The 11883-nt window shown below is 40.0% G+C and overlaps 1 protein-coding gene across 3 annotated transcripts in view; it reads left to right on the plus strand.

The window, feature by feature from the left end:
- KL (klotho) overlaps positions 1-10580 on the plus strand; it is a 52951-nt gene extending 42371 nt beyond the window's left edge. The window contains exons 3-8 of one of the 3 annotated variants that reach the window (XR_013993230.1): positions 611-879; positions 5440-6541; positions 7099-7168; positions 7648-7738; positions 9405-9473; positions 10257-10580. Coding sequence is in view for 2 of the 3 variants with exons in the window: in XM_081046625.1 (XP_080902751.1) it covers positions 611-879; positions 5440-6541; positions 7099-7436 (1709 nt within the window). In the remaining variant the exon portion in view is untranslated. Of the gene's footprint in view, positions 1-610; positions 880-5439; positions 6542-7098; positions 9259-9404; positions 9474-10256 lie in introns of those variants that run through there. The other 2 variants (XM_081046626.1, XM_081046625.1) reach the window with 2 other exon arrangements.
- Positions 10581-11883: the final 1303 nt, after the last annotated feature.

The following is an 11883-nucleotide window of genomic DNA, read 5'->3' on the forward strand; positions in this document are numbered from 1 at the left end:
TATGTAACACCTTTCTCATTTGGGGCCTCGAAGAACTTAAATTAATTTTAAAACTGATTTTGTAAATGAAAAACTGGGGTTATAATGTGGGAAATAACTTGGATTTTAGACTTTTTACTCTAGATTTTTAGATTACATTGAGGATTAAGTAAATTCTAGGATATCTAGCTCTCTGTACATGTTTTGGGGTTCTTAATGCTTATACAGAATGAAGCACTTTTTAAAGAAAAAGAAATATCAACATTATCTGCAGAAAATAATAAGTAGTTCATGTTTGTGAAGACTTTATTCATTTATTGCATCAAGCACAATGTTAGGCGCCTAGGCTAGAAAGTAGAATGTCTTCCCAGGCCCAAAGAACACCCACTGGAAATCAGGGAAATTCAAATAAAAACACTTTGGAGAGAAGCCTATTTGTGAAGATACTTATTTGTAGAGCTATCTAGGTTTGATTAGAGCCTTTTGCCAGCAAGAAAGGTCACTGGTTTTAAACAAGAAGCATACTATGTAATTTATTTCCTTAAGTAGTAAATCCCTCGAATGCTGTTGAATCATGAGGTGGGTATCTGATGAAGGGTCACTTTGCTCTTGTCCTGTCTTCTCTTTGCAGCCATCAAGGAGGACAAGGTGGACGTGATCGGGTACACAGCGTGGTCCCTCATGGATGGCTTCGAGTGGCACAGAGGCTACAGCATCAGGCGTGGGCTCTTTTACGTCGACTTTCTAAGCCAGGATAAAAAGCTGTGGCCCAAGTCTTCAGCCTTGTTCTACCAACAGCTGATAGAGAAAAATGGCTTCCCTCCTTTACCTGAAAACCAACCCTTAGAAGGGACATTTCCCTGTGACTTTGCTTGGGGCATTGCTGACAACTACATTCAAGTAAGTCAGCTGACAAAACCAATCAACAGTCTCACCAAGCCCTGTCACTAGTAAGTAGTGCTTCCTTATTAGGTTGTCACAGCACACAGTCCCTTCTTTGGGCCAAATACGGTTCCCTAAGGGCGTAAATTGGAATGCTGCACCCTTCTCTCCCCAAATCTTCCTTGCTTCACCTTGCACTTTAAATCAGCCCCCAAAGGGGAACAGATTACAAATATATGACTATTTAAGATCTGGTAAGATGAAATATCCTCCTTTAATACAGTGGTTTTCAAACCTTTATAAGGCAGCCCAGTTCTTCCATAAACGAGCTATAACACAGAACTCCAAATTATCTGAGGTTTCAGTGGAGCCCCTGAGACTGAGGCAGAAACTTTAGGCAGAGTGCTCTCCTGAGACATAACTGTGGATCCCCCAAATTTGTGGAAATACTTGCACATGGAGAATAGAAACCCTTGCTCCAGTGATTCACTGATGGACTGTACCTTCTGGCAGTAGTCATTGAGATGGTAAGGAAGGTCTTCAAAATGGTCAACTACTATGTACTGAGAACCTATGTAGTTAGTCCTCAATATTATTTTAAATTTAATTTGAAAATAATAATTATTTAAAATTTAAAAATTTTAAATTAAACTTAATTTCTTTGAAGTCAAAGTTTTCTAGAGTTTGAATGAATAATTCAGTAAGCATTATTGGAGGCTTAGTGTCTACAAAGCCCGGTGCTAGTTGCTGGGTGGGGGTGCTTTGTTGAGGGGCGTGTGCAGTGAGTAAGATATGACCCCTGCTTTCAAAGGCACCTTGAGGGAAAATGATGGACGCACGCATAATGTAACAGAGTGAACAGAGTGGTGGTAAGTGAGCTGGGTAATGGTGGGGTGTTGCTGAGCTATTTTCTACTGTGAAAATAGACAAATTTCAAGGTCCATAGATGTGCAATAGGATTTAGCATGTTGGCTGTTTTACCTAATTTATTTGTTCTATAAGGGAGGAAAAAATAACTTTCTTTCTACCCTTCTGAGTGCTTAGCTGAGACCCCTGTAATAAAAGACGAATGAATAAGAGCAAAACAGACAGAAGTTTATTAGCATGTATACTTCATGTATCCATGGGACATACTCAGAGAAAAATGAGTAACTCCCCAAGGTGGCTTAGAAATCAGGCTTAAATACCATGTTAATAGGGAAAGGGGAGAATAGCATATAGGTCTCTTAGGGGTGGTGAAATGACTATTAGGAAATACGAATGGGCCTTTAGAAGAATAGATGGGAGCTGTGATAGTGTGTGACAAAGTTTGTCAGGTGTGGTATTGACTTCTCGTCTCCTCTTCTGTGACAAGAGTCAATCTTCCCTGCTTGACAAAAACCCTAGGAGGAGATTTATAACAACTGAGTTCCTTTTGGAGGATTTGTCCTTTACAGGTAAGGGGAGTTCAGAGAAAGCCTTTCCCTGCATTGTTTCTCAAATGCCTGCAGCTCAAAATAATCAATTTATCAAAGGGGCCTATTTTCAGATGGCATATTATGTTATCTTTCAGTTCAAAAGAAGTATTTGGAAGAATGCCTGGGTCTAAGGAGAGGACTTCTAGTTAAAATGGGTTGCTCTTTACTTGCAAATATCTTTTATTTATAAGAAAATAAATCAACACTATCCTTAGAACTTTTTTTTTTTCTGGTTTGTATTATTCTTGTCTTTTTCAGACCTCCAGTTAGTTTTAGGGGCAGTCTCAGACCGAACTCCCCTCCTTACATTTAAAAGGTGACGGAGGAGCTGGTGTGATGGTAGTAAGGACATCAGGGCACCAGCATCTCCTCTCAGCTCCACCCACTCAGGCTGGGGATTTCCTCCTTCCACCTCAGCCCACTGCTATGTGGAACCTCCCTATCCTAATTTCTCTCCTGCAGGTGGGACATGCAGTAGAATTCAACTAGGATTTGAAGGGACAGGAGTGGTGTTGGGGAAGGACAACGAGAGAGGGAAGAGGTGGGATGGTCCCTGGTCCTTGTTCCATCTTTGGACCTGCCATGCCCAGCTCCCTGCTGGGCCCTGCAACCCTTGTCATTGAGGGCTCATGCTTCCAACCTGATCTCTGACAGTGAGACATTGGAGGGAGTCCTTTCCCTCTGCTCTGGGCCCCATCCAAGGACTGTGTTTGCCTTGGGAACCCCTAAGGGGTGAGAAAGTCTTAAGAATACATCCTATTTCCTCGAGAGAGAAGAGAAACTGGTGCGATGCAACAAGTATGGCAGTGAAGAGGAAGGGAGATGGCGAGAGGATCCCTTTTTCTATTCCTTAGAAGCAGTTGCTTTAGAATTTGATCTATGCCAGCCACTCATCTGCCCTTGACCTTTCCTTTCACGGTGCACTTCCTTTGAGGTCATCAGCTCAGGGTCTTCCACCTAACAGGGCCCTCCAGTGCTCTCCTATGCAGAACCAGCCAAACACAAAATTATCACTCTCAAACACCCGGTGGACTTCAACTTCTCCAGAAGCTCTCTAGTGGGAAAAGGCTGCAATTACTCTTTTATTCTTTCTGCTTTTCACCATGAGCTCTGTATTATTTTGGTAGTACCCTTCCCAAGCTTCCTAATGGACAGGTAAAAACAAGTCTTTTTTTAGGAGTGACTTGTGAGGAGTGTGTGCATATTTTTAATTTACAAACAGTATTTTATATTTTTAATACATTAAAGTTCTGAGAAGTGACTTTAAACCACTGAAATTAATCTTTTCCATCCTGGCAAGCCTTTCCTAATATTACTGAGGCATGCATTCTACCTGAAAAACTAACAATGATATCTTATTAAGCACACAACCTGTCTGAAGTCTGACCTTGGGTTCATGCACATGGATTGTCACTGGACTTGGACCTAATTTCCCAGTGGACAGTGTTTTTCGATAATCGCTAATTGTCATAATGAATTAGGTACAGAACCTGCTATATCCTGAGGACAATAGAGCTTCTTTAACACTGGTCATGTTAAGAGAAAGTTTCTTCCATAACACACTAAATTCATACTTTATACCCATTCTTTCTGAAAGATCCAGCTTTATTATTTCATTTTTTTTAAATTAAGAAATAAGTCAACTAATTGATGGATGTTAGATAGAATTTTGTCTAAACACTCACTTCTAAATGTCCTGTATTTTTAAGAAATAGATGTTTTCCCCCAGAAATTCTACCTTAGTCTCTCATGTTTGTTTTCAGATGGACTGAACAAAAGCTGGTGTTTGGGAACAATTATGGTACAAAAGTTATGAATTTTGTCAACTCAGAGCTCTATAAAAATAATCCAAGAAATTCCTTCAAGCTATGAACACTTGCACTTCAAAAGAGCATGCAAATATTTTCTCTTGCAAAGCTGAGGAAACACGATTTGTGGGTACATCACGGTGGAAAAATCCTTCTGACCGCATTCCCACAGAATTAGAGGAAATGCATGTGTGGGTGATCTACAAGAGGGACAATCCTCCAGAAAAAGCAATTTCCCTCTGACACGCTGTGTTTTATTACTTTCCTTTATGAACACAGCACTGATCCCTCCTGGGAAACAGCAGCTCATTTGCAGCATTCCTGTAAAACTGCAAAGAAACCTCTGCTAGAGATTCAAAACTGGGGTTCGTCTGACCCTTGCTTTTACAGAGGGTCAAACCGAGTAACCAACCTGCTTTAAAGGGATTATTGCTGAGGAGAAAGCAGGCATAGGCAGCAGGTCTTGGAGAGGCCTTTCAGTTTGCCTTCCTTCCACGGTACACACGTGGAGGGAAGATTCTGTCATTTTGAGTTGACAATTGATCCACTTTTCCTAAATACCTGTTTTCATTTTGGAGGCTCCTATGTCAGATGTTAAGAACCATATTGTCATGATCGTCACAGAAAAACTAATTAGGAAACATTTTAAAACTTTAAAAATCCCATTGTGGGTGGATGACAATATTGTTCCTTATTTCTAAATTCTGTCTCTTTCTACCATCAGTCAGATGGAGTTTGTTCCATTCTGTCATTGACCCCAAAGCTAATAAAAGGGCACAATTATGTTTATTTAGTACCTCCTTCTACCTTCAGCCAACCTGTGTAGAACCTGATTTTAAGAAGCACAATTTAATTTTAAATATCATCTACTTTTCTGAGTCTAACTCACTCAGGTTTTAAGCTTACTCTGTGTCTAGTTCTTTTTAAATTTGAAAATCTCCTCTTATTAATGATTTCTTATATGGAAAAAAAAAAGTCCAAAAATACTCTGTTTGCTTAACACAGACCTGAGATGTGAGAGAACCACTAAGGTTTGCCAGTTGAAGTGAGGGGAAAAAAATTCAGATTTTTTTTTTTTTTAACCTTAAAGTAACACTTCAAGAGTTAGAACTACAGGTAAAACAAATACGCATAAAAGTGGAATGTTTTCTTTTTCAGGAACTCACTATTTATGAAAAATCATTTCAACTTTCAGCTAGAAATGTTTTTAGTTTTGCTCATTTCGCTTACTAGTTTCGTTGAGTTGCACTGAATTACTTTTCCAGGCCTGGCCAGGTGAAGTCATAGAATTGTGCTCACTCTGCTCCTCCTAGGTGGACACCAGTCTGGCTCAGTTCACCGACCCAAACGTTTACCTGTGGGACGTCCACCGCAGTAAGAGGCTCATTAAGGTGGACAGCCTTGTGACCAAGAAGAGGAAATCCTATTGTGTTGACTTTGCCACTATCCGGCCCCAGATTTCCCTACTGCAGGACATGCACGTGACGCATTTTTACTTTTCCCTGGACTGGGCTCTGATCCTCCCGCTGGGCAACGAGTCCCAGGTAAACCGCACAGTCCTGAACTATTATCGCTGCGTCGCCAGCGAACTCGTGCGCGCCAACATCACGCCGGTGGTGGCCCTGTGGCGACCCGCGGCCCCGCACCAAGGGCTGCCTGAGCCCCTGGCCAAGCACGGCGCCTGGGAGAACCCGCACACCGCCCTGGCCTTTGCAGAGTATGCCAGGCTGTGTTTTAAAGATCTGGGCCCCCACGTCAAGTTTTGGATCACGATGAACGAGCCGTACACGCGGAACATGACCTACAGTGCCGGCCACAACCTCCTGAAGGCCCACGCGCTGGCTTGGCGCGTGTATGATGAGAAGTTCAGGCGCTCTCAGAAAGGTAAAATATCCATCGCCTTGCAGGCTGACTGGGTAGAGCCCGCCTGCCCTTTCTCCACCAGGGACAAAGAGGTGGCAGAGAGAGTTTTGGAATTTGACATTGGCTGGCTGGCTGAGCCCATTTTTGGCTCTGGGGATTATCCACGTGTGATGAGGGACTGGCTGAACCAAAGAAACAATTTCCTTCTACCTTATTTCACTGAAGACGAAAAAAAGCTAATCCGGGGTTCCTTTGACTTTTTGGCATTAAGCCATTACACCACCGTCCTTGTAGACTGGGAGAAGGAAGATCCAATAAAATACAATGACTATCTGGAAGTGCAAGAAATGACGGACATCACCTGGCTCAACTCCCCGGGGCAGGTGGCAGTCGTGCCGTGGGGCTTACGTAAGGTCCTGAACTGGATGAAACTGAAGTATGGAGACCTTCCCATGTACGTAATCTCCAATGGCATTGACGACGGTCTGCAGGCAGCTCAAGACAAGCTGAGGGTGTATTACATACAGAATTATGTAAACGAAGCTCTGAAAGGTAAGGCCCCCTGAAAAGCAGCCTCTTGAAGGTTGTGTCAACCAAGGGCATGATACCTGTTAGCAACTCTCAAATACCACATTGTCACCTTCAGAGACAAGAGCTGTCCATTTCTTTCCACATCCCAAAAAGTCCCACAGAGAGTTAGTACTTTCACTAGAGAGAAAGGAGTTTAGCAAAAAGTGGAAGACCCCAAATCCTGACCACCTGCTCTGGGCCTGTGACAGCCTGGTCTGTCCTCAGATGGGTCTGTCCCCCATCCTCAGATGGCCTCATAGCAGTCTGACCTGCTTCATGTACATGAAAATTTAACCCAAGCCCCTCATCAGAAGGTTAATTATGTAAAACCTACTATGTGAAATGTAGCTCAATATTTGTCTTGCCATTTGCTTATTTGTCTTCACATGAAAGAATCCTTTTCTGATTAAGTCTAATTTAGTCTGACATTTTATTAAATGGTATTGAAATTCTCCCTGATACATCAAGGTCAGGTCAAACTAAAGTGTTGTGTGCAACATATCTTAATAACTAATTCTCCTGTCCTTTTATTTTTCCAGCCTACATATTGGATGGGATCAATCTTTGTGGATACTTTGCGTATTCATTTAATGATCGCACAGCTCCGAAGTATGGCCTGTATCATTACGCTGCAAATCAGTTTGAGCCTAAACCATCCATGAAATATTACAGGAAAATTATTGACAATAATGGCTTCCCGCGTCCTGAAACTCTGGGAAGATTTTGTCCAGAAGAATTCACCCTGTGCACCGAGTGTAGCTTTTTTCATACCCGAAAGTCTTTACTAGCTTTCATAGCTTTTCTATGTTTTGCTTTTATTATTTCTCTTTCTCTTATTTTTTACTACTCTAAGAAAGGCAGGAGAAGTTACAAATAATCCTGAACATTTCCTATTCATTTATTTTGAAATAATTATGCACACACATTAGCTGGTTAATTTGTACTTCTTAGTGTTGTGAAACTGTAGATTTCATATACCTGATTTCTAGAAAACCTTTTTGTAGCATATGACAGAGGTTTTGAAATTAGCATAGGTGACTGTAATATCTTGAATAATGTGAATAATGCCTGGATTTGTTCCTTTTTAGGGGGCAATCAAAAAACTGACAAGGGCCATCATTATTGCAACATGTTGGAACCATTCTGTAACATTTTTACAGGAATTGAATGACAAGACTGGTATGTTTTTGTATATGCCCATTCCTTAATGCAATGTTTGCTTGAAGTAATCATTGCAAGTGTTCGAATGTAAAGTAAGTCTCAAGTAACCATCTCTCAACTGCCGAGATGCACCTACCTAATGGTCTCTCTGTTGAACCAAGTTTCCCTAGACAAAGATGGCAGAATATAGGAGACATGATAAAGCGCCCTAGGCTGGATCGTTCCTTTTAAAAGCAGTGTTTCTGTCAAAGGCTGCTAATGTTAATTTACATACCTGGTTATTGAGAGCAGAGCAAATTACAGAACTTTTTATTTGTCTGTGACATTTAAGGCGCTCTCTAAACCACGGGTCCTTGAGGGTTTTGTGTCACTGGGGCCTTGTTGAGGACCTGCTCGTAGACTTTCACTAAATCTTTGCAGAAAAATAAACATGACTCATAGGATGTTGGGCTCTTCAGGAAGCAGACACTGACTGTGAAATGCATTATACTACAGTGGCTCTAGGAGGAAGGAAGGAGTAAAAAATAGGTATTACAAGCAACATTATCATGAATTCGATTATAAACCCATTCATTCTAGAGCAGACCTTGGAATGAATGAGATGACCTTTCCCGAGAGAATAAGAATGAAATAATTACTCAGCCTATGAAGAGGGACTCCACTTTCAGTTCTTCAGAATGTGCCATAATTTCTTTGAGTTGATTTTTAAAAATTCTTTATATGATCAAAAGCATTTAGTCTGATAACACTGGAAGATTTGTTTTTGTGATTGCGGAGGTCCAGTTCATATTTTTGCTGCTACTTCTATGGAACTAGCTTTGAACTAGTTTTGCCTTGTACTTTTACACTGAAACATACTACTGATTTCCAGAAAGGGTTAAGTCTTATCCTGTAATGCCCCTTAAATAAATCTTGCTGATTTTCAGATAGGGAAATCCATTACACTAGAGTTGTAGATGATCCTAATGTTTGTTTTATAGATAAACCAAGATAAACCAACATCGTATCAGGCATAGCTAATCTTGCTGACACAGGATTGCAGTGTGTGAGAAATACTGTACTGTATTATGTATCATCTTCAGAGGTGGTATGACTTTTCTCCATGAAAGATAAGCTTTTGTTAGTACCCTTTTAGAAATCGGACTTCCTAAAATTGGAAACTAGAGAATCATAGTTTATTTATGTATGTCTATTTTTATGATTATAAGAGTAATATATATTCATTGTAAAAAAAATTTAAAACACAGAAACTCTATGTAAAAAAATTTACCTGTTATTTTGCCACCCTGAGGTCGCCACTATTGACATTGTCTATGTATTTTATTTTACAGTCAGATCATATTATAAATACTTTTGTGTCTTTATTAATTTTCATTGTGTGCACTTCCTTCGCCATTAGTTTTCAAAAGCATGATTTTAAATAGCTGTTGAGTAATTTTACTATATGAATTTATCACAACTTATTTAACCATTCCTATATGTTGGACTACTTTCTTATTGTTAATTACTATTAAATAATGTATGTTGTTCAAAAATTATTTTCTTGCTACAATAATTTCCTTGAGTGTAGAGAGAAGTAATTCTGTCCCTTGATAAAGTATTACAATAAATCTGCCTACAACTTTGCCTTTTTTCTTAACCATATGACTGGTTGCTAGATACATTTTTTTTTTTTTTGAATTAGATAAACCACATAGAAAATGATGGGAGTGGTCAAGAAATGGCTCTGACAGCAAGAGGAGTCAACTGCCAGGTAGGTCAGGGAGGGTGCCTCAGGCACCCTCTTTGGTTGAGCTGAGAGGTAATTTCAGTCACTGAGAGAGCAAGACAGAGGAGGGGCTGAAAGGGACAAAACAGACACCAAAGAGCCGAAGACAAATGACATCTCCAAATCATTCAATTAAGTCACAATGAGAGCACCATGCTAACTTTGCATCCCCATGGACCTTAAGAGGAGGTTGGTGGCTCACCACCAACCTGAAAGGAGAGAATGCCTCTCAGATCAGTCTTGAAACTCCGGGCAGGGGAGGAGGAGCAGTGGGGAGGGGCTTGGGGGAGGGGACTACAAAATAGGGACTTTTGGTCCAGTGGGATGAAGCATGCTCATTTCTTAACGCTAATTTCTTAACCAGCTTCTCCACGCGCTACACACTTTCCATTGATGCTCAATTCTCAGGAACTCTTGGATTTTCACCACTTCATATATATATGAACACTCACAGTTCCTTCCTTGAACCCAGGTGGGCCTCTCGCACGTATGCCCAGTTCATTTTGCCTTGGTTTGGAAGGACTGGTTTTCAGATTCATTAAGAACATTTTTCATTTCTTTTTTTTTTTTTCCAAATCTTCCACAGACAGTATTAGAATCTACTAATGGCTTGGAAGCTTTCCTTTATATTATTTACAATAGTGTTCTCCAACTGAGATACAATGCAAGCTGCATACTTAGTTTAAATTTTCTAGTAGTCACTTTAAAAACATAATAAAAAACACAGAAGAAATAAATCTTAATACCGTATTGTATATGTTTTCCCAGGATATCTAAAACAGTGCAATTTCTACATGCAATCAATATATAATGATTAAAATTTTTTACGGGGGCGGCCGGATGGCTCAGTTGGTTAGAGCACGAGCTCTCAACAACAGGGTTGCCAGTTTGATTCCCACATGGGATGGTGGGATACACTCCCTGCAACTAAAGATTGAAAATGACAACTGGACTTGGAGCTGAGCTGCATCCTCCACAACTAGATTGAAGGACAACAACTTGGAGTTGATGGACCCTGGAAAAATACACTATTCCCCAATAAAAAAAGAAATTAAAAAAAAGATTTTTACATACTTATTTTGTACCAAGTCTTAGAAATCTGGTGTGTGTGTGTGTTTTACAGGTACAGTACATCTTGTGCTCAGTTTGGACTAGCCACCCTGTGAGTGGTTAGTAGCCACATATGCCTAATGGCTACTGTATTGGACAGTGCAGTTCTATAAAGAAAGCTTTGCTAAGTCACTTAATAGCATAATTAATACATCCACAATATTTAACAATTTAGAAGGCTAAACTTATTTCAAGAATTTCTAAGTTCTATAAGCCATAGAAATAATTGTCACGTAAATTTACAATTAAGCTAAATAAACTATTGATTAAAACAAATATTTTAAAGGTGTCTATGCAGACAGAAACATTTTGCAATTCTGAATATTGTAATTCAGGTGGTGGGTTTAGGCTGCTGTTCTTTTTGCATAGTCTATTAATTCAGTCTTTTCTCTAGTTCAAATTGCTCTTTTGCAAATTAATAGAGCAACTACATTGCTCTATATCACCTCCATTTAATAAAATAAACAATGCTGCCTCAAATTTCTACTGGGGAAGAGAAATGTTCATTTGGATGATATGGACCAAGCTTGACAAGAAGGTGTTGGTTCCAGAGGGGAAAGCAGAGGCCGTGTCTCTTCTTTCTTCCCTCCCTAACTTCCCTCCCTCCTTCACTCTTTCTTTCAATTCTTTCCTTCAATTCTTTCTCTCTCTCTCTCTCTCTCTCTCTCTCTCTCTCTCTCTCTCTCTCTCTCTCTCCCTCTCTCTCTCTCCCCTAAGTCATCACCTCTAGACTAACCTCTGAGAGGACTGCAACTTTTTTGGTTCATTGTTCACACTGTCTCTCAACTAGTCAATCTTTTTGTTTGTAAGTCTTGTTACTAGGTTAAGTTCTTCATCTGCAAATACAAACAGGGAACTCATCTTCGAAAAGGAATCCCTTTAGGTTACCGTTAAATACTGATAATTTCCTAGAACATGTAGCTTTTTGCTCAGACCCATCACGTTTTCCCATTTTTATAACCATTAAATATTGTTAGAGTTTTGTTTGTTGTGGTGCATTTCCTGGAATATTTTTGTTTCGTACATTTGTGGTAAATACATAGTTTAGAATCAAGGAAAGAAAGATCAAGGAAAAGCACAAGGAAACTTGAGTAAAGTGTGGAAATTCCACTAATGACTGTGAAAGGACACCTCAAAAATGGTGAAATCCTGTTTCACTACATTAGTGCTACACACCAGAAAAGTGTGTAGCATTGGTGACTGATATTCCAGCCTCCTTTTTTGACACAATAGTTTAGAGAACAATTTCAACCTACGTACGAATTGATTCAGTAGGACCCAGATT

This window comes from Rhinolophus hipposideros, assembly GCF_964194185.1.
Source record: "Rhinolophus hipposideros genome assembly, chromosome: 4".
NCBI lineage: Eukaryota > Metazoa > Chordata > Mammalia > Chiroptera > Rhinolophidae > Rhinolophus > Rhinolophus hipposideros.